This window comes from Pagrus pagrus (genome assembly GCF_965226575.1).
Source record: "Pagrus pagrus genome assembly, chromosome: 14".
Lineage (NCBI taxonomy): Eukaryota > Metazoa > Chordata > Actinopteri > Spariformes > Sparidae > Pagrus > Pagrus pagrus.
In genome coordinates this window covers 21,964,914-21,988,186 of record NC_140198.1, presented here as the reverse complement: position 1 = coordinate 21,988,186, position 23,273 = coordinate 21,964,914, and the positions used below count along the sequence as shown (strand labels likewise).

Genomic DNA, 23,273 nt, shown 5'->3' with positions numbered 1-23,273 from the left:
TGCGCTGCTCTCCTCGCCTCTCTTCATCTCCAAGCTTGTATTTCTCACCTCTCTCTCTTTCTCTCCCTCTGACTCCCCCTCTGAACATGATGTCTTGTAACAGCAGCTTAGCACATCTGTTCTTTAAAAGCACACAAATCAAAAAATGAACATTTGCACTTGAAACGAGCTTTTCTCCAAGATGCTTCCCATACTTTCTGGGAGGAATAAAAGCTGTCGAACTCAACAGAAGAGAGATGATTCTATTTTTAATTTCTAAACTGTTGTTGTGAGCAGAAGTCAACAGTAAGGACTCCTAATTAAAGGGTCAATTCACCCAAATTATAGGAAAAAAAGACATTCTCACTCACCCCCCCAACCTAACTCAGAGAAACCCAGTTGTCAGAACACAAGTTTGGCAGTTAATGTTTCTGCCCACCACTGTTCACATTTGTATACGTCATAGGCTCCGTATAGTATTGTTTTTATACCAAGCATGTCATATCATGTTCACATGACATACATGACAGGACTGTTATATCAGGGGGTGGAAGTGACAAGGCTGCTACGTTTCAACATTTGTAAGTGTGAAACCACTGGATATTTATATAATTTTCAGGTCAACTTACAGCCGTGATTGTGTGACAAAAACCTGATATTTTTGATGTGAAGTCAGGAAATCTCCAGTCGTGTTGGTGGTAGGTATTTTAAGCCATAACACGATCTTTTCCTAACCCTAACCAAGTGAGTTTTGTGCCTACACCTAACCAGAGCATAAGCACAGCATTGCCACAACATGAAATAAAAGATTAATCCTAAAATAATGTGAAGTTGCAACATATCCATGGTTTACAATAACACACGTTGCTGACGTTTATTGCCACTTGTCTCGGGTATCTAACAATGCAGATAGTTTGGACAAGTTTTGACATTTGAATCTGCAATTCATGCCACTACCCAAATACAATGGAGCTGGAATTTATTTGTTCGCATGCTGACGTGTGTTAATTATCTGTAAACACCAAGTACAGCCGAGCCTGATGGGATTGTCATTAGTTTTGCAGGTATTTGGTCATCTACCATCTTGACTTGATGATAGCGCTAGAAGAAACATCACCAAAGTTATTAGACTCCATCATCTGACAATCCAACAGGTAGGTGCTTAGATATATTTCAGAATCAGAATCTCCTGTCAGCTCTTTGTGTACTTACACAGAAATTGACATACAGCTAGAAACAAGGACAACAAAAAACTGCACAAAAAAAGCTAAAGAACTGTGAAGAATAAAGAATAGCGACTGTTCTGGACCGTACTGAATAATACAAGACAGTATAGGATGGATATGTGCGTCAGAGGATCACCAAAATCACTGAATCGTGTCCTGGAAACCATGAACTTCTGTAAAACACCCCAAAAACAAACAAACAAAAAACTTTTCTTTGCAATCCATCCCATATTTGTCGAGATATTTCATTGGAACAAACTGGTGGACCCACCGACAGACAGTCAACCAACAGACAAACAGGCCAACATTTCCTTCCATCCCTGGAGCCACGCCGCCAGCATGGCTAAAAAATTCAACAGTGCGATCTTGCAGGAACAGTGCTCATGTTAGTTTGGAGAATCCACAGAACACACTGTTGCTGCTTTTATAAAGGCTATTTCTTTGGTAGAGAGGAGTTCAAGTTAAGAAAACATGTTTTTGTTAATTAGGTGAACACTCCAAATAAGTTTCCGTCGCTTTTGATCGAAAATAAATTTTGCACATGACCCTGAACTTCACACTCAAGCTTGTTAGCACCTTAATGCTATTCATGAAGATGTTAATTGTGAGGCAGATGACACCTGTCTCTGCTCTGTGAAGGGGAAAAGGTGCCTCCTCTTCCACAGATGCCTCAGCCTGCCACCATCTGCCCGCTGACACCGGCACCAGAGGGGGAATGGCAGCGGTGGAGAACAGAGAGAGTTGAGATGAGAGGCCGATGACTTTATTTCACATCCAAATCCAGCTTCAGCGAACATCACATGGCTGGTATGCATGTGCACTTCAGACAAAAATGTGACGGCTTATGTGAAAAGGCCTGGGATTCATCTGATGAGCATATATCCGTTTGTGAATATTTTCCTAATCTGAACGAGCCAAAAGGAGGGAAAAAGTGTTGATAAATATTTCAAATGAGATGCTCCAGGCTGGTTTACTGGTGTTGAGGGGGAAACCAAGGACAGAGGGACGGAACGTTGCACATCATTTGATTATGCAATAATTATTTCTCCTGACCTCCACTCTGCTAATCACACTCTGCAAGACCATTCCTAAACCTATCACAGGGAATCCTTACACTCACACAATTCCTTCTTTTCCTACAGCGGGAATGTGTTTGGCAAAACGAATCGTGTCCATGCGAGTACATGTGCTCGTCTCTGTGCTAACTCGAGCATCCTTGTGTGCATGGCCTGTGTGTGTTTGCGTGTGACAGAGAGAGGACTGAAGGATGGAGATAAGAGCTTTGGCCTCAGCAGGCTTTTGTCACTAATCCCAGAAGGCGTGGCCGCCAATTCCGTGTCATTCCCTGATATCCCAGCCCGTTCTGACTCCATGCCATCCCAGCGCTGTCCTTGCGAGGACACCACTCTCTGCACTGCATGATAATGAGGGGGAGACATGCAGCAACGAGGGGGGCTGTAAATGCATTTGGAGACTATTTTGGGTTTAAGTGAGTGTGTGTGTGTATGTTTGGGGATTTGACGAGCTCGTTCTGCTAAACTTCAAGCTAACAGGCGGGAAAGTGTCAGGATATTAGTTGCACATTTGTCAGTAGTGCAGTGTATTTCAGCTGCGCTACCAGATATGCTTCGCATCTCTCTGGTAATCTGAACCAATTTGAAAACTCCCTGCCGAGAGCGAGGATCACAAAAGCCAAATTCAAGACATGAGCGCAGGAGGGCGTCACTTGTCTTTGTCCTTGTTGCAGGAAAGAGTATCTATGCATCGCTAATCTTTGACAAGCTAAAGTTAGAGTCTAATATCTTTTGTGTCCGAGACATTCAGATCAAACTTCAAGCAGATACACGTGCACCGACTCCATCTTTTCCTCTCATGGCAGTGTCGTGCCAGTCAAAATGAGCTGCACAGATCTGAGGCCACGGAGCTGAGAAAACATACTGAGGCATAACGGTGATACACACACACACACACACACACACACACACACACACACACACAGGACAGCAGCCTGACAAGCGAGTACTTGTCCAGAATAACAATGAGACGAGATGGAAAGACGATATCGGCACCGTACCAAACACACCCTCCCACAAGTGGGAGAAAACTGGGCAACAACACCGATGTACAAGAACGCATGTTTGAGCAAGGAGCCCGTGAAGTGGCCTGAAACCTTTTGAAACCTCGTTCTGCTAAAACCTTTACTGCTAATAGTCTCAGGCAATTTTGCCCGAACCCTCTGAAGGGTGCACTCTAAATTCATGAAAGAGGAGAAGAAAGGAAAAAATGTCCTCAAAGTCAGATTCATTTGAATACATGAATAATTTAGCACAGCAAAAGATTTGGGGCCTCTTAAATTGCAAATATAAAAAAAATGCCCTTACTCTTCAGACATTCATAATTCATACGTAGCACGGCTCGGGCACGGAGAGACGGCGAGATATCCGATGCACCAGTTAGCATCAGAAGGTATAGACTAGAGGATGCAAGGACAAAAGCAACACTTTGTCTGGCAGCATAATTACAGAGTCAGGGTACGAATTTGTACATTTCAGTCAGCCTTCCTCTGATTCGCTCAATAGTTAATGAATCGTCGAAAAACGGCAGCGGACCCCAAAAAGTAAACAATTAAACTTTCATCAAAGGTTTTGTCGCATCATTATGGCTGTTCCCACATGCTGTGACATTCTATAAAGAGTTACCCGCTGGTTATGCATTGGTTAAACAGTGCGTGTGTGTGTGTGTGTGTGTGTGTGTGTGTGTGTTGTGGTATCCCGGTTAAAGCAGCATAATCATCCCACCGTCAAGACAATAAGAGCTCTCAGTCTTGGTGTAACACCCCCTTTCCTCTCTCGGAGCTCATTTTCTTTTCATGCCCCTGGCTCATTACAGTGATGGGCCTTTTAATGGGGAAGATTGGCATCAAATTTCCACATCATATTCCTCAACAAAAGCCCCTTTGATCCACATTAGGATGATTAAATTAGGCAGTATTATAGCACAAAGAGTGGGCGACAAATGTGACCTTCAGACATTGAGAAATATAGATATTTTTAACTACTCCTCATATTTGATGTGGTTTGCTGGTGTTGTGTCGGGGGAGTTTTGAGACTCTTCCCCTCCACATATTAAATGATTTTGCAGTTCTCTTCACTGAGGCCCCTGCAGTGTTTGGCACAGACGATTTGGCCTGTTTGGAGTTTTCTTAGTCTCATGTTGCTTTGAAAACTTTCATATAAGAACGCTGACTGCCAGCCCTCTTAGAGAGCCAATAAATATTGCTAATTGGCCGTCAACCTAACGTGACCTATCTTTGCAGCAGTTTTTGGAATTTTAACAACAATAACTGACGAGTTAAAGATGTTTTCCATTTCGCATTATTTTTTCAAGAGATGTCAACCTATCAACATGTGAAAGACTCCGCGTGAAAACAGGCAGTAGTTGAAGTTTAAGAGATAAAAGTCGGGACATATCAGAGGACGTCACAATGCCTCTCCTGGCATCAGACGCTTAAAGGAACAGTTCACACAAAAATGAAAATTCAGTCATTATCTACGGTACTCACCCTCATGCTGATGGAAATTTGGATGAAGCTTGGCAGTCTATAAAACATTTCTGGAGCTTCACAGGAAAATGGCATTGCAGCATTCTCCTAAACGACTGAAGTAGATGGGGACTTGTTTTAAAACGATGTTTAAAAAAGTGAAAGTAAAAATAAAATGAAGCTCGTCCGATGTAATCAAAGTTTTCGGAATACCTGAGTTCCCAAATTGATTTGTAAGACATTATTTACACCCTTGAGCCTGTGCACCCACTTCAGATGGGGTACACGCTATTAGCTTAGCAGCTACAGTACAGTGAAGATTTTGGCTTTAAAATGGGTGTAAACAACATCTTTTTAAATAATTTTGGTGTCTTGGGGCTTCTGGAGACTTGGATTACTCCAGACGAGCTGTATGGAGCCATTCAAATTGTTTTTCAGTTTTTTTCAGTCCCCATCTACTTCAGTTGTTTAGGAGAATGCTGCTGTTTTGCTCTGAAGCTCCAGAAATGTTGTCAGAACTTCAAAACTTCATCCACCTTTCCATCGGCATGAGTGTACAGATAATGACAAAATGTTCATTTTTGGATGAACTGTTCCTTTAAGAGACTCAGTTCCTTTGAGAGACTTTGTTTCTTAAATTGGACTGAATTGTGATCAGTTAATGAGCTTCTTGTTCTGCATAAGGTGACGGGAAAATCCATGTTCAACATGGATAAACCTCAGCAGATTAGGTCGCCTTCTCGTCTTTTTATCCGGTGAGTTAGAAGCCCGTTTTGGAACGAACACTGAGAACATTTTGTCTTGCTCAGGGTGAGAGACAATCTCAGCTGTGATCCCTCCCAACAGGGGTAACACCGCTGGATGAGGGTGCAGCAGCTGAGAGATGAGACGCGCCCATCCTCGTCTGGGAGGATTCTCCCCGGATGGCGCAGTATTTTAGAGGTGATGCTCAAACCCCCAGCCCATCTGGCCCGAGCCTGTCACCAGCAATACATCACGCTAATGAAATGGCAGCAGCCCAATGCTATCTGTCATAAGCAATCTGCATCTGCTTAGGGACTGAACGGAAATGAGGGAGAGGGATAAAAAGACAGAGGAAGACAGGGAGACTTTGTGTCCCCCGAGCAGGTGCAATGTTTTGGTGTTTTTGTGTGTAAGTATGAGTGTGTGTGTCTGTGTGTGTGTTTCCTCCTCTCAGCACGATGTGAACAGATATTGATTCTATTTCGAGAGGTGAAAATAGCCACAGCAGGCCACCATATCTCCCATCTCTACTGGACCTAATAGGTGAGGATATTTTATTGGTTCAGTGGTGGAACAAAGTTCCAATGCATCTTATCTGTCAGAGGCAATTACTCACTGTACCCTCTGTCTTTTCTCATCCTTCTTGTATCCTTCTTGCAACTCGTACTGATATCTATTTCAGCTCCACAGACTCAAATATTACATATAACTGCAGACCCAATGAAAAAAATTCAATAGCACTGAGAGAAATAACTTGCTTAGCTTTGATTTTATGATCTCCTGTCCAGATAGCAGCACATGTAATCTTATAAAGATTGAATCCAAACGATTTATGCTATCGAGTCACGATGTTTGCCCTCTAAAGAACTGATTCCAGGCAATATTGCCTAGCATGTCATTAAAAATGAATTTTCCTGCCCAAGGACCCCTTGGTAGCACTACTTGGAGATGTAGCAGATGGTATCGATGGACAGGGACATACCTACCTTCTTCAGATTCTATTTGCTGCCACTATCAAGTGTATTATGGTTCGACCCACATCCCCCTACTTGTAATTTGTAGAGGTCATATTATGCTTTTTGGGTTTTTGCCTTTCCAAGGAGGTAAAGTAAGACGCAACATATTTTTAACATTGTTTTTTTCCTTTTTTAAAGCTGTTTACAGGACGCATAGCGATGAGGTAATGTCTGTATTTGTGGTATGTAGGATTAATAACTGTACTATGACGATAGTGCCCTGCTGTACCACCAGACTACAGAGCAGCGTCTTTCCTCAGGCTGTGAGACTCCTCAGTTCGTTCTCAGCACTCCACTATAAAAAATAGTTTTAATTTCATGACTTATCCATTAAAGGGGCTCTATACAGTTTTGAAGTAGAAATTCAAACTCAGAAATGTAGTATTAACAACATTGATTAAGAAATAATTACGGGAGCCCTAAAGGGCCATGCATTCATACATTTTATTTCCTCCGTTTTCCCGTGATAACGAGTTAATTTCATTTGCTTTCTGACGCGGTGATCATATGCCTGACACAGGCTGAAATAGCATTATGCCTTGCTATTACAGATAATATACACATTAGTGTGTGTAATCTAAAAAGACAGCTAACAAGGCTTCAGCTATATCGGCAGTGCAATCTAAGTGAGCCTGATGTCGTCGTTAACTACATAGCTGACCAGCTACGAGGACCCGGGCGTCTCCATAATCTCAGGCCTATCATATCACAGTCATGATCTCGAGATCTCAAATTAATTAGATCGTTATCTCAGGAAAAATATCAGAAATATTTACCTTTTCCATTACTGAGTAAACAAAATTTTCTCAGAGGAAAATAAGGTCCAGAACACTGTTTGAAGCTAGAAAGGTGGCAGGGTCTGCCACATATAAACAAAATAAAACAGAATGAAGGCTTAAAAGAAATCAGTTAATGAAGCTCTTTCTCTTCTGATCACAACTACACAGTGCACCTTTAACTGACTAACTACAGTATAATGATGAAATAGAATTAGACAATCTTCTCTCTGATGGTCTCAATTGCTTATGTAGGTCATATAGAGGGATCAGTATTGAATTGAGACTGTTTCATAAACAGCTAAAAGGAGTATTTCTAAGTCATACTCTATCTTCTTAATATCATTACGCTGTTAATGTAATAAGCATTATCACTGCAACTTTAACTGAGTGATTTTGTTGAGCAGTGATACAATCTGAGAACAAAGGGTGTGTGTTTCAAGTGTCTAACGTGATAATGAAAAGAGATAAAGATGCTCCCCCGTTGGGTCCGGAAAATGTCATCTATTAAAGTCATTAAACATGAAGTGTTCTGAGAGTTTCTGGGTTTCGTTCTGGAAAACAAAATGCTGCCAAATGTTGGAACCTGGCATTTCAAAGTTTTGTTCCTACCAGCCAACACTTTTCTGGCAGCAACTCGGATTAGTGCTTGATGAGAAAGTCTTTCGGGGGAAAACGTGGCCAGCTTTTTGATATTTGTTTTTCTGAAGATAAAGCATGTAGTGTTTGACCAGGGAGATTTCTTCAAGGAAAACAAAACAACATATTTACAGTAAGATGCAACTAAAATCCAACTCAATTATCCCAAAAGAAAAAAGACATTTCAGCATTCATCATTTGATTAGAGGTGAAACACACAGTAGTTGTCAAATATTACACAATTATAAATGCAGCAATTGCAAATGAGTCCTCCATTAAAGTCAGCGCCAGGACCATGTAGGAGTGATGGTTGGTTTGAAGGTTCAAACAGCAGCCTTGTGACCAAAAGGTTGCAAATTGGAATCTTTAATCCCCTGTTGCTCCGCTGGAGCTCAGCAGCAGCATGACGAGCTTGTGGTAAGTGCTCCTAGGTCCTCCTAAATTCCCAAAGCTGGCTTTTTACTGCCTGAAGTCTTGCTGTGACCAAGATGTAATAATGATAATAATCATGATAACTATAATAATAATTTCAGGCATCGCTGCATGTAAACATCCACTCGGTTTTCTCACATTAAAGACACATAGAACTTTGAGTAAAAGTCACTTTGGTGTTTTAATGAGCTGAATATTTCACTGCTTTGCACCATCTCCGTCCCTGAGGAGTCTGACTGAGCAAAGGCTCTGTGGTAATTTGTAAAATGAGATATAACAAGGTCACAGTGTCACAGGGTCGGTTATACATTTATCCAGACGTACTCCTCTTATATGACTTCTTGGGGTTGTAGCCTCGAGTTGTGGCTTTGCACCTACTCTGTCTACGTAATCTGACATCTGCCTAAAATGTTAATTTCACATGACAACGTGTAAAAAGTCTGTGTGATTTATTGCAGATGAAGAGCATCAGGCCTTTATTACTGAAGAGAAAGCCTGCCATCTGATGGACGACAATGAACTTGCACTAACTCTTCACTCATGTAGCTTTCTATACAGACTTTTCTTTTCAACAAGTATTTTCATTGTCCTCAAAAGACAAATGCTCTGATGTCACCCACACTTTGTTCAGTAGTCTGACCAAAGAGTGTAATCTCTACTGCGTTAATACTTACAGTGTGTGTCTGAGCACGTCCACAGGACAATACATCTCTGTGTTATCTATTGTGGATGTCGGTGTGTTATCCACTCTTGATCTTTGTTATCTTCTGTCGTCCTGTGCTGTCTGTACTTTGTAGCTCTGGGATTAAAAAAATCATTGCCACTCCTCTGATGTGGGATGCAACCACGCGACAACAAAGGCAAAAACAGCAGCTAGCACCGTTAATAATGCAGTTCACAGTTTGACCGCAGCTGAGGCCGGCTGGCTGTGTCCCCATTGTTGCTCACCCTCAAACAACCTCTGTGATTTCTTTTAGTGTATATAAAAAACAGGAGTACCAGGACAAAAGGGCAAGTTACCAACGTAAAGAGAAAATCCAGATTTGAGAGAAAATCCCAATGACACACTGCTTTGCTGACATCAAGTACAAATCTTGGATCCAAATCCTGGAGCAGCTGCCAATGATGGAGACAAACAGTGACCACGCTCGAGATTTGTGAAACAGACACGTCACAGATATAAACATATAACAAAAAGCAGCTGTTTTGCTGCTTGGGTTGATACGGTTTCGTACATCTGGAGATATGAGGCATTTCGAAACATCTTGATGAGAACCAGAAGCTTCACTTACAGATCCAAGAAACTCCATTTTAATTATCCACATTTTGAAGACCATTTCCTGTCTTTCACACTGGTTTATTTATATATCACATATCCCAAATACAGCTTCCAGACAGACTATTTTGTTATTGCACTTTGTGTATAATTTTTAAAGCAACATTATGTAACTTCTTTTAACCTTAAAATAATTTTGAGTGTACAGTGTCTTGTAATAGGGTGAATGGTGTCTCTATCACTTGTTTCTGCAATATGTAACTTAAGTGAGAGGGTAGGATCACAGTGTTACAAGTTGTTACATACCTAGGATTTGTATTTATGACACCGGTGTTTCAGAAACTGTGGGGGGCGCCAAATCGCACAAAATACCAATTTATATATAATGATGCTTGAACTATATTTTCCAAATAATTTAGGCACACAGACAGATCTCCTGTACTTTCACAAAATATCTGCACTGTAGTGTTCTCCACATGTCTCTTAACAACATGCAGTTGAGTCAGAGTAGACTCTCTGTCACCACTGGACCAGCCCATGGCTTTGTACTCAGCACTTCTACTCTCTATACTCTGAACATAATCCCATCTCGTCAGCACCTACTCCAACTGTGACGCTGCCATTCTCATGGAACTTTTGTCATTTTATGACATGGTGACAGCCGCTGTCTTCATATCAGTGTCTCTAAAGGGACTCGCCATCCACACAGCTGATTTAAGCACATCCCACTGAGCAGAAACATATCCAAAAGACATCAATTCAATGTCATTGACAGTGTTGGAAAGACATCCAGTGGAAATGTTTTAAGTCTTTTTTAGACGTCTTTTAAACGTTTATTATTGATATCCGTGTGACCTCCTTACAAGGTTCAAAATCAAAGTTTTTACAATGTAATTTTAGACATCTTTTCAACTTCAGTCAGTCACAGACATCTAAAGAACTTCTTGTTGTTCAAAATTAATGTTTTAATGATGTCCAAATTTTACTCAGCGCAGCCAAAGGTACAGGATTGATTTGAACACCAAGCCTCAAACCTCATAGCCTGCAGGTTACAGTTTACCAGGTGAGCTATTCATCAGCCTTATTGAGTACCATGTTTTGGTCATCCAACTTTCGTTAGGTAGGCTAATATTCCAAAGTTGGAGGACCAAGATATGTTATTCATTAAAACTGATAAATAGCTTACCTGGTAAAGTGCATGCCTCATGCACATAGTGGAGGCTGAGGCTTAGGGTTCAAGTCCACCTTTCCTGGAACCCTGTAAGGATGTCACTTGGACATCAACAGTGAATGTTGAAAAAGACATCTAAAGAAATCTTCACAAAAACTGTAGGAAGGAGCCGTGATCACCATGGTCACTATCACTGTGAAGATTATAAATACACATTAAAATGAATGGATAAAAAAAAAAGCTGGTGTGTTTTGTTCTTGCAATCAAATCAGAGTGTCTTCCAACTGAAAAAATAGACTTTGAGTTGATAATCAAAATAACCAAATATATCCAAATACTGTTTGTCTTCTCCCTCAGTGTGAGCAGTAGGACACTGATTAATTTGCATTTGTAGCTCAGGTCAGTGCAATTAGAGGATTCCTGACGCACGACGTCGCCAACTGTCAGCTGTTCCTGACGTAACGGAGGAAACAGCTGATTCGTTCACAAGGCAACCTGCAGGAAAGAGACTAACGTCGGACATCCGTCAGCTGCTTTAGGTTTAGAGGTCGCTGTTCGCCTCAAATAAGCAACAAATAAGAAAGTCAGTGGTTAATTTCTCTGTTTAGGTCTTCGGCGGAATGCAAAGCTTCTCTCCTGAACTTCCGTGTAACTCTAAACTACGTTGATCGTGATGATGGTGAGTTTCAGTCAGGAACAGATGAAAGTCTCTTTCAGATGTCAAACACTTAAAGACCATTGTTGATGTTGACATTGTTGACTAAGTGTTGCACTTCGTTTGCAGCCGTGTTTTCTACCTCGCTTATTGGACTAATGGACATTTTTAATTTCTTGTAACCATGGTAATGATGTTTCTGACATCTTCAGTGCGCCTGCGCGCAGGAGATATAGATTTCAAACCTCAGACTTCACTGAAATATTAAATGTTCACTGCTCGACTAAAAAGATACTCAAGGTTGGTTTTCCACATAACATTTAAAGGTGCACTCTGTAGTTTTGGGGAAGACATTTTAATCAGAAGAGAAAGATCTTCATTGACTGTTTTTTTAAATATGTCTAAACAAACTAAATAAACAAACTCTCTTCCTTCATGACTGATTAAACTGAATAAACAAACTGACCTTAAAGGAAAACACAATGTCATACTGTTTTACTTTGTTTGTATTTGGCGGACCCTGCCACCTTTCTAGCCTCAATACCTCTGAGTTTGTATCATTACCTCATTAATATTGCAAATATTAAAATTCTGAGTTTGAATTTTCTTCTTCAAAACTACACAGTGCCCCTGTAACCCCATGTGAGACCACTGAGCGTTTTCTTGAAGTTTTTAGTAAAAGCTGATTTTGCAACATCTTTTTTTTCTTGTTTACAGATGAACCTCAGCACAAATGCCCACAGCAGCAGTCTCGCTGGCAAAGAAAACTTTCCATCTTTAAGCAAAACAGATGCACCGCAGGTCCAGCGGGCCAAGAAGCGCACGGTGCTCGGTGTGCTGTCAGAGAACGAGCAGCGTGGTCGACCCCTCAGCCAGGTGAGTGAGAGAGGGCCCAGTGGAGAGAATTCAATGTTGTGATTTTCAATTTCCCCTCACAGAACACTCACATTTCAAGTTAATGTCGCAATCATGTCGGCACTTTTGTCTCCACAGGGGAGCCAATTTTCCAAACACAGTTCGATCTCAGACAGCTCCCGGCTCACCTTTCTGGGTTGTCCCTCCAGTTCCAGCTTCGATGTGTACGTCGAAGAGGCTTGTGAAGTCGTTCTCGCTGCCTCCGGTGAAGAAGTGGTCTCAGGCAACTGTTACCTAGATGATGAAACTGCCGCCCTGCAAAATGAACATTTGAGACTCCTGCTGGAGCTGAGTTCAAGTGAGTTTTGCAAATAGAAAAACAGCTACCATTTTGTGTCCTGTTCTTCACATCTGCTGCTCACCCTCGTAGGTTCGTGCCAGGATGCTTATATGAAGTCTGAGTCAGATGAATCCCTGATGTCAGAGGACGTGCTGTGTGTCTCCCATTATGCAGAGGACATTCACCAGCACTTGAGGGAGAGTGAAGTGCGAAATTATCTGAACTATGAGCACTAATAAATTAATTAAGAAAATGAGCAACCGATTAATCGACAGTGAAAATAATCACTAGTTGCAGTGTGTGTTTGCTCCTCAGTTCACTGGAAATACTTCATAATTCATTACCGGCTTCTGTTTCTGATGCCAGATGAGGTTCAGGGCGAGGCCAGGCTTTCTGGAGAATCATCCAGGGATCACAAACAGCATGCTTGTCATCCTGGTGGACTGGCTGGTGGAAGTCGTCCAGGAATACAAGCTTCGCTCGGAAACTCTGCACCTTGCCGTCAACTATTTGGACCGATTTCTCTCCTGCACAGCTTGTGTGAAGCGGGGCAAGTTGCAGCTGGTCGGCACAGCTGCATTAATGATTGCTGCGTAAGAACGTGTCTGTGTTTTTAAAGATCTCATACTTTTTCCAGCACTGTTAACAAACAGCAGGTTTTCACAGTAAATTCTACAGTAAACTACTGTAATTATGCTTTTACAAGGCATGATGGGTAATTATTTTGTATACCTCACTAAACTGCTGTGAATTTGAATTTAAGTGACATTAGAAACAGTAGGAAAAAGTTAAAATGGTACATTAGTACATGGTTGGGTTGACACTACATTACTGTTATATTACAGTATTTTTTACTGTAATTATGTCCTTTTACAATAACTATAGATGCGTATTACAGTATCATGATGTAATTTTGCATGGAAATACTGTATTTTCCCTGTAAAATTGTGCTTGGGTTACTGTCGAAACACAATATAGTACTGTGATTTTCATCAATATTGCTATAAAATAATTCCACTATACTGTGAATTTTTTTTGCAATTATTAGCCAGTAATTTACTGTAAAACTACAGTAATAATCTTCACAGTGTGTCCAGTCCAAAACGTCGGAAGCCTGATGTCGCCTGATCTGTCCTCTTGTAGAAAATACGAGGAGATCTTCCCTCCAGACCTGAATGAGTTTGTGTTCACCACGGACAGCACCTACACCAAGAAGCAGTTAGTCCAGATGGAGCTTGTTTTACTGAGAGTGTTGGATTACAACATGGCAGCCCCCACAACAAACCAGTTCCTTCACCTGTTCATGTCCATCCAGCCTGTGTCTGCCATCGCAGAGAACCTGGCCCTGGTGAGCAAAATCAATAACTCAAATGCCAGGCTATTGGTTTATACCCTCTGCCTTTGAACTCAGTTTTACATTTCCCTTTGTCATTTGGTGATGTGTTTATTTCTGCTTCCAGTATGTAGCAGAGTTAAGCCTGCTGGAAATTGAACCATTCCTACAGTACACCCTGTCTGTAGTGGCAGCTGGAGTCTACTGCCTTGCCACCTACACTGCAAGCAAGTCTCTCTGGGTTAGTTTGTTAAGATCGTTGTTTTAGAGTTCTTGAAGTCCCTTTTTAGCCAAAACATGACTCAATATGGCTCCTTTCTCATACTTTAGCCCGATTCTTTACACGCCTTTACTGGTTATACCATGGCTGAAATTGTGCCCTGCCTCACCGACCTCCACAAGCTCTACGTCAGCGCAGAGAGTCGCCCACAACAGGCCATCAGGGATAAGTACAAAAGCTCAAAGTAAGGCGTTCTTTACAGATTTCTTAAATATATATTAACAATTTTGTCAACAGCTCATGTAAACTGTAGTGTTAGAAAGTTTGAGATCTTTCATGTGTAGTTAGTAATGTGTTAGGTTTGTTCGAGCAACCAGAAAATCTAAATGGATGTGTTTTATCTTTTCATTTACAGGTATTGTCGCGTGTCATTGATCGCCCCGCCTGCTTCTCTGCCTTTTGTATGAATCACTGCTCCACCCGTTTTGTGACGCTTCTGCCAGAGCTTGACTGAGAACAAAAACAAACATGGCTGACTATACCACCAAGCCCAAACACACCATACCCTCAGGACAGATAATGACCTTGAGTAACTGATTTTTTTTTTCTTATGGTTCATGTAAATATAATAAATCATTTTAAAATTTATGAGTGAAGAATTTTAAAACTTGCAGGTTTTAAAGCATAATGCTTCTAAAGCTGCTTGTAATTTATACACTACTTTTATTTTGCTCTTATGTTGACTTTAAATTATGAATTACAGCATATTCAATATCTTTTACAGTGATCATAAAATATGTTTAGGGCTGCATAATGAATACAAAATATCACTGAATCATTTCAGATCTCCCTGTTTGTACTGTCCCTGAGATAAAATGTTATAGTGAATGGAAAATCAAATCTACACATTTCAAGTGTATTTTATTTAACTCAGAAAATTGAATATGTAGATAGGTATGGTGAGGGGTAAGTGGATGCTGGTGAATACATGCTTAAATCATTATAACATATATAAATGATTATGGGAATAGTACATGTTTATAGAAGACAACATAAATCAATATATAAGCTATAATACATAAGATAATGGTTGATATATTAAATTATATTTTGCAGGACATATTTGGTTATAAATTATATATATTTGTATGTTTGTATATATGTGTATATATACCTATATATTTATTTATTTTTGTATTCATGAGAAAGGATTCAATCAATCAATCAATCAATCAATCAATCAATCAATCAATCAACCAATTCCTTCAAAATAAAGGTTCTTATATGAATTATTACTATTATAACGTATAGCCGTTGGGTTTTATTTTGAAAGTCTTCGTCGGAAGCCATTTGCGTCAGTCCGGGAGGTTTGACGTCGCGTTGAGCCGCTGAAGGAGCGTCAGGTTGAAGCAGAGGGAGGTTCAAGTCAACGTGTTTTGATGTGTGTACACATTTTCACGTCTATGAAAGAGAAGAGCTGTCGACTGAATTGAGCTTTCTCAACCACCTTTTTATTGTTTGTATTGTTTTATTTTTATTTGTGGGGATATTAAAGTTTTTCTGTCAAGGTAAGACACATTCAACTTCTAACTTTATCATTTGTTGTCCAGTGGTCGGTCGACATGTCTGAGAAGGTAACAGGTGACGTCGTTAGCTGTTTTAAACTCGTTGTTGAGATGAGGAACACTTGTGTGAACTGGTACTTTTAAATGTGAAACTAGAGAGTAACGTACGTAAACGTAGCTACGTCTTCAGGAAGCTCACAAGCAGACTCGTTGTTTCAGGTAAAACCTGATGTGTCTCGTAGCTCAGGTCATTAACAACCTCTGACAGCCGCCGACAACAATGACATGACAGAGATTTTTCTCATGTAGGCTACCTGTGTCAGTAAGGAAGTCAGTCAGGAATACCACCAACTTTTCGTTTCCTTCTCACACCTGCTTTGTGTTTAATCATGTTGTTGTTTTTAAAACTTTAATCCCTTCGGGCTCTCATCCAACTAACTGAAGTGTTTAGAAAAGAACTGTAGTCTGCTAATAACCCAACATTCAAAAGTGTATTACGAAGTTTTTCCTAAAGTTTTTATGTGTAGGTTAAAACAACAATAAACTCTCTCAATCATTCTTGTACAGTGATGAAATGTAACTTATTTATTTATTTACTTTTCTGCTACTCCATGCTTCTGCTCCACCACATTTTGTATTGTACCTTGGAGCAGGCTGTTAGTTACTTTGCAGATTACATGCTGCATCAGAGCCAGAGTAATGCATTTTAAAAGTAATTTATTTAATTGGCAATTAGATTAAAATAAACAAATGAAATGAAACACTGATTTTGTTAATTAGAAATCCGATAATCAGTCAACCCCAGTATACAATATATACGGTTACATATATTTATGATTGACTTTTACATGTACTTTTAAAACTTATTAAAATTACTTTTGATACTCAAATACATTCAGTATAATAGTATGTCTTTACTATTTATGTGTTGTAGACAAAAAGAAAACAAAAAACAACAACCAATGAATCATTTTAAGCATTGTTTTGAATCACTGTATAACTTTTATTAGATGCGGAGAAGATACAACTCTTGAGTTTCTCCTTTCTTTCCTTTTTAGTCTCTGTATCCCATCCACTCCTCAGTATGGCTGAGCCTGCTGAGCTGCTGCTCATCAAGGACCAGTATGATTCAGCATTTCATTCTCTGAGCCGCGGGCTGGCTGCTGAAGAGGCTGGGAATAAAGAAAAGGCCCTGGAGTATTACAGGAAGGGTCGACAGCACCTTACCCAAGGAATGGAAGTCCCCACTGGGGGGGAGAGACAGCAGGGAGCGGTGTGGGACACGGCCAGGCAGTTTCAGCAGAGGATGAGGGACACTCTGAAGACCGTCACCACCCACCTGTCTGACCTGGAGACCTCTCAGCCCGCGACAGAATCTCAGAGGGGCCGCCTGTTGATGGATCTTCCTCCTAATCTTTATCCAGACCTGGCACCAAACAGTCAGCCTCCCGAAAGCTCTGTCCATCATCTCTACCCCAGCATACCTGCTACCACCCAGGACAAAACCCCAACCCCTACACCACCCCCTGCCAGGCCTCCTCCCCCTGCTGCTGTGAGCACACGCACTGTCCCTGCAGCAGAAACTACAGCAATGGCTAACACAGGGGACCAGCCACCAGCGTACACACCACAGCCAACAGTCGGTCACCGCAGCCTGGATTACGGTCCTACGACTGGAGCCAGAGGAGATGGAACTGAGCTGCTTTTCATCCCCTCGGGGGTGCAGATGTTTTTTGTGGCCCCGGGTGGACAGGTCAGCTCCCTGTCTCATCCAGGATACCTTCGCATCATAACATTTGACTCTCAGAACAAGGATGCCACTGCTGGAAGACCCTCTGCATTTCTACATGTAAGTATACAGTATGTTAAATTACACATCTGTATGTGTGTGGGTGTGGGTTTTTAGCAAAAACGGGTGTGTGCTTTGTAGGTGAGTAGGTGCGAACAGCAAGCTGCGTCAGTGAAACCACTAGACCAATTGTATAACTGTGACTCATTATGTTGATGTATAGATTGTGTAGTAGTCACATAGAAATGTTCTGCTTACAAATGATGGTGTTGTCTCCTTTGTGTCATCTCATACGTGTATCAGTTGTCCACTTTGAGATTGACAAAACATGCGCATCTTATGATAAAGGGTGTTGAAACTGAGCTTTAGAAGTTCTTTTCTTTAAACGCCATTTTTACTTTCCTAAACAGGGACTTCCCCGCCCAGTGCTCATTTGCACTGAATACTGAATTTGTTAAGCTGTTAAAGACATTTCAATTAGAGTTGCAACTGATGATTATTTTCATTTGCGTTTAATTTCAGATAATAGTGAAAGACACCTGGCACAGTTTCTTAGTACCCAAGATAATGTCTACAAGTGTCCAAAAAACAGACATTCTGTTGATAATGATATGAAACGGTAAAAAGCAGCAAACCCTCAAATTGTAGGAACAGAAATCAGTAAATATTGGGCATTTTAGCAGGAAAATGATGAATCAATTATCAAAATAGTTTCAGTCAAAAAACTATTTGAATGACTAATTATTTCAGCTATACTTCGTCTGGTCTATAGCTAGACCAGATGCAAAACAGACATATTTTCTAACAGAGTAGAAATGTTTGAATATATTTGAGTAATGTGAATTTTAATATATTTGCAGTTTGAAGCTAAGATATTGAGCTCTCCCATTGCAAATCTTTTGTGTTTATGTTATGTAGTATTACTTTTCACTATGTCTCTATGCTAATAAATTGCCTAATCTCCATTTCTATTAGCATGCTAATAGAATCGATAAATATAAAATAATGTGTTCTGGAACTACTACAAAGCGCGCATTATGCTGTGCTGCATATTGCACCACAACCCATGACTTGCTGCTCTCCTGTATTCTGGCCCTGCTTTGTTTCCCAACAAGACAATGGTCCCATTAACAGATGACTCTGCGCTTCTGTTGTGCCGCTGGTCGGTGCCCTGCGCCCTCACAGGGGTCATTCTGTCAGGCGGCATACCAGTGGCACCATGCAGCAGCAAGTCTGTATCTGTTTGTATGGATGACTGAGCTGGGAGTGCCGTTGCCATGATGGGCTGTGCTTGGTCAGGTGGTGCATGTCAAGGGGCAGCCACATGAATGCCAGGACCCAGGTTTCCCCTGCAGAACATTGCACTGTAACGGGATGATCAGTGTTATTCACAACGCCTGTCAGGGGTTTTAATGTTCCCTCTGATCGCTGTTAGTCTTGATGGGGCTAAACTCCAGGAGAAAAAGAAAGGTGTTGATTCAAGATGGAAAGTTCAAGCAGCAGTCGTCCCTCCAAAACAGCCTTCCATTCCTGGCAATATCACCATCACTTCAACTTAAATAATGTGCAACACATGAACGTCTATGTTCAGTACAATCTATGTAAGACAGTTACTCAACTTAAAATCTGAAAAAACATACAAAGGAAAACAGCATCCCACATGTTGTAGAATACACACAGTACACCTGTACTTGCCAGTACTACTTTGAAAGAGTAATTTGACTTGACCAAATGTAATTGCTAAATATGCTAAATGCATTGATTAATTGCGTTGAAAATGTTTTGAGATGTTTAAAGAGAAAAAAGATTTGTGGAACTGAACCTCTTTGGTGAAGAAAGACAGTTGATGACCTGTGACCTTAAGGCCTTCACCATCCAACTTATTTTGGTGTGTCTTTGTGTTTTCAAGGTGTGTGACTGGCTGTACCCGCTGACTACAGACACTCCAGTGCTATTGGCTAACTCTGGGATCTTCATGTTCCCTGACACCTTGGCAGAGACACCAGGATCCTTTGTGGGCATAGTGCTGTCCTCTGAACTGCCTGCTGCACACCGAGAAACTTTTAAGGACCTCTTAACGCAGCTCGCTGAGCTCAGGATCCAGGTCAGTCTTTACTGTCAGTTTGGAGCAAACATGACGTTGGGTGTGTATAAAAATCTGTTCCTTGTGATGTAAGCAAGCCCTTCACACTTAACACATGATTGCTTGTGACGTACATTATGTGTCACTTTTCTCTTTTGACACTTCAGGAGGAGCAAAATAGTTTTCATGTTGTGGGTAAAAACATTCTTAGACAGCTTAGTCATGGCTTACAGGAATGTAAGCTACCTGTTTGGGTGTATACACATTTTGAAAGCATCTTACTGTGTTCCCCTCCATGGTAAATGTTGAATATATGTCTTAATGGATTCCTTGACAGGGTCCAGAGGGGGTTGGGTCAGAAATCATCAACCTGAGTGAGAAAATCCCGCTGGGTCCACCGAAAGAGCAAACTGGACTGACAGTGCCGACAGGAGAGAAGGAAAAACAACCACTTCCTGGGTGGAGTGAGAAGGTGGCACAAGGAATCTTGTCAGGTGTGTTTATATGTGTGAATCCCAATAAAGGAAATCAAAATATCACTACAGTGTTAGACACAGACTGTTTATACAGTAAATGTTGCTCTGTTCACAAAAATCCACACTAGAGGGCGTTGTTTAGCTTTGTAAAGGTTTCCAATCACATCTTCATTTACCTGTAGTAGATATTTTGGAAACAAAGCAATGATATAGCCAATGTACATTAACCAATCTAATTATCTCTGTCTTTAGGAGCTGCTAAGTTTAGTGTAGAGTTTGTGAAAGGAGCAGAGGCCACCGGCAGGGCCATTCATAAAGGAGCAGCCAAGATCAGGGAACACATGACACCTGAGGAAACTCCCTCAGAGGTCAGCCCCCGTGTCACCAAAGGTCTGCACGTGGCTAAACAGGCCACAGGGGGCGCCGTGCGAGTCAGCCAGTTTTTGGGTAAGGACTTAAACAGTGTTGTAAAAAGTCCCCAAAAGGCATACTTAAGTAAAAGTAAACATACTGTGTTCAGAAATTACTTTGGTAAGTACAAGTAAAAGTAGTGTTATACATATATTTACATGTCTGTACATTGTAAACTAAGGGTCGACCGACTATTGATTGGTCGATTATTGGATCACATATTCAGCATTTTTGTGATTCTTGGAATAGGTGTTTTATTTTATTTTATTTTTTTTATCCGATTGACGCTTAAAATAAATACATTTAGAAGTGCGCTGCTATGGCTCTGATGCAGCATACAATCTGCTATATAACTGTGTATATTTACAGTTAACGGAGTGAGTACGGTGGCAGGACACGTAGCAGAGAAGGTGGCACCTCATGTGAAGAAACATGGAGCTAAGCTGGTCCCAGAGTCTATGAAGAAGAGCAAAGATGGCGGCCCATCCAACCTGGATGGAGCCAAGTTTGTGGCAGCCAGCAGTGTACAAGGTGTGTACTAGTATACTGGAAATGTCAGGATCAAGCATAAAATTATAAAAGAGCTATCTAATCAGGCATGTTTTGGCATTTTAAATATTTTCTTAAAGGTGCACTAGGCAACATTTTTAATTCTGTGCCTCTTTTATTGTTTTTATAAATGGAATCATGGTCAATATACATAGATTTACAAAGCAAAATATTTACAAAAAAACTCTCAAAACTGTCAAAGTGAAAACAGATTTCTACATAAAAAAATATATAATGTAAAATAAGTGATTGCATAAGTATTCACCACCTTCAAGTCAGTGTTTAGTAGATGCACCTTGGGCCTCAATCACAGCACTGAGTCTGTGTTTTGTTGACACCCAGCCATACCTCAACAAAGACACATAGTCCCCCTTTAAAGATGTGTAATCCAAGTATTTTAAGAGTTCTCAGCCATTATTTCATTTACATCCAAACCAGGTTTCTCTACAGTTTGGTCTAGTCTGGAGACGGGAGCAAAGCTTGTGGGGAAAAGTGTTACAAACGAGACTGTCCTGACAGTGACGCACAAGTAAGTTCTGACATTTCCTTTTTCTGCCTCTTTATTTTCTGATCATTGGTTATCTACTGTAGATCTTGTTTCCAACCTATTTCTGAAGCAGTGGAACTGTTCTGGATCAGAAAAACCAGCCTTGCTGTTTCCTACTGTGCTACTTTCTTCTTGGTTCATTGGGAAACTGATCTGATTTCACACCTTCTTCCTATCTATTTCAGATTTAGGGGCCTAGGGAATCTATTTAAGATCTCAAGAAACATATGACTGCACGGGGGAGGAAAGGCAAAGACTTGTGAACTAACAGCTGACCCTGCTCAACCCTTTCATGTACGCTCTTTTATTAACCCAGATCAAGTCAAAAAATAACCCCCAATAAGATATATAACAAATCTAACCGCTAACACAGAGTTCTCTCTCTTTAATTCGCTTATATGTTGAAATACATGGTGTTTTGGGATCGCGTGTCTTTCTGGGCTTGTCTACAGGTATGTTAACTCCTGCTGCTTAATTTCTGCTTGTGTTGGGTGGTGCTGCTCTTGCTGCTCATACTATCTGTAGCCCCTTTTTCTGATTTGTTACTAATAAATCTGCTACAAAATGAAATGTGACTGTTTTTCTTGACCCTTTAGTGTGTTGACGTGAATGACAACATAAAATAATTCTGTACACATCCTCATTTATTTTCTTCACCAAATCCCTCTTCCCTAACTCCACCATATTATTTGTGGTGAAGGTATGGTGATGATGCAGGCCAAGCCACAGACACTGCTCTCAAGTCAGTGGTCAATGTTGGGGTCACCGCATACCACATTGACAATCTGGGCATTAAAGCCTTCCTGAAGACTGCAGGCAAGAAAACAGCCAAGGCCATAGTAAAAAGCCGGAGTGGACAGGCCGCAGAAGGTGAGGGGAAGGAGGAGCAGAAACTGGAACATCAAGCAGAGACAAATGTGAAGGAAGAGCAGAAGAAAGAGGAGGAAGAGAAGAAGAAAGAGGAGGAAGAGAAGAAGGAATAGGATGTTAATGTTTTGCCTGACAGAAAATAGTTGAATAAGCTTTTAGGGAAAGTGCTATTTTATTTTATTTTATGTCTCTTATGCTACATGATTGTAAACCTTCCCCCAAAAAACCTACTTAATATTTTTTCGTTTTGTTTTTTTAGGCTTGTCATTGTATATTTGTGTATGAATATTCTGGTATGTTTTTGTGTATGACAAAATGTAAAAGCTACTTGTATGCTGCATGAAAGTGGCAACAATAATGTAAAGCATGGTATGAATTGCACATATTAAGTGTTATCGTTAGAGAAATGTTCTTATAATGACAAAAACAAGAAAAATATGCAAAATCTGATGTCTTTTGTTCACACACACACACACGCACACAAATGGATGTGCTGAGCTCGATTACATGTTGTTTTCACATTATAATTGAGACCCTGTGAGATAAATCAACCAGGCTTTACAGCCGTAAATGCTGGATGGTAAATTAAGTGGTCGGTTTACAAAGGAAGTCAATTTTCAGGCCTAATTACCCGCGTAATGAGCTTCATAAAATGGCTGCTCGCAAAGCAATTTACTGTATGTGAAAAACACATAATTTAAGGGTTATTTATTCGTGTTGTGTCGTGTCAAACCGAGGAGGATGTTTTTATTTCTAAACCTCCCGCTAATCGGCGCCATT

At 40.7% G+C, this 23,273-nt stretch overlaps 2 protein-coding genes across 3 annotated transcripts; both read left to right on the top strand.

Moving 5' to 3' along the window:
* Nucleotides 1–11,253: 11,253 nt before the first annotated feature.
* Nucleotides 11,254–14,851, top strand: ccna1 (cyclin A1). The gene is made up of 9 exons (XM_084373399.1): nucleotides 11,254–11,479; nucleotides 12,173–12,331; nucleotides 12,449–12,668; nucleotides 12,741–12,856; nucleotides 13,017–13,243; nucleotides 13,794–13,998; nucleotides 14,111–14,224; nucleotides 14,314–14,447; nucleotides 14,619–14,851. Exons 1-9 carry the CDS (start codon nucleotides 11,474–11,476, stop codon nucleotides 14,668–14,670), a joined length of 1,233 nt encoding a protein of 410 aa, XP_084229525.1. The 5' UTR covers nucleotides 11,254–11,473; the 3' UTR covers nucleotides 14,671–14,851.
* A 719-nt stretch (nucleotides 14,852–15,570) lies between these two features.
* Nucleotides 15,571–23,240, top strand: sparta (spartin a). 2 transcript variants are annotated; one of them, XM_084373711.1, is made up of 8 exons: nucleotides 15,571–15,771; nucleotides 16,827–17,617; nucleotides 19,467–19,661; nucleotides 19,978–20,134; nucleotides 20,369–20,563; nucleotides 20,897–21,058; nucleotides 21,515–21,605; nucleotides 22,324–23,240. In XM_084373711.1, the coding sequence occupies exons 2-8, from the start codon at nucleotides 16,853–16,855 to the stop codon at nucleotides 22,604–22,606; spliced, it is 1,848 nt and encodes a 615-aa protein (XP_084229837.1). In that variant the 5' UTR covers nucleotides 15,571–15,771; nucleotides 16,827–16,852; the 3' UTR covers nucleotides 22,607–23,240. The 2 variants fall into 2 exon arrangements, with proteins under 2 accessions (XP_084229837.1, XP_084229838.1); XM_084373712.1 differs by lacking the exon at nucleotides 22,324–23,240 and adding an exon at nucleotides 21,809–22,315 and having other exon boundaries at nucleotides 15,573–15,771.
* The last annotated feature ends 33 nt before the right edge of the window (nucleotides 23,241–23,273 follow it).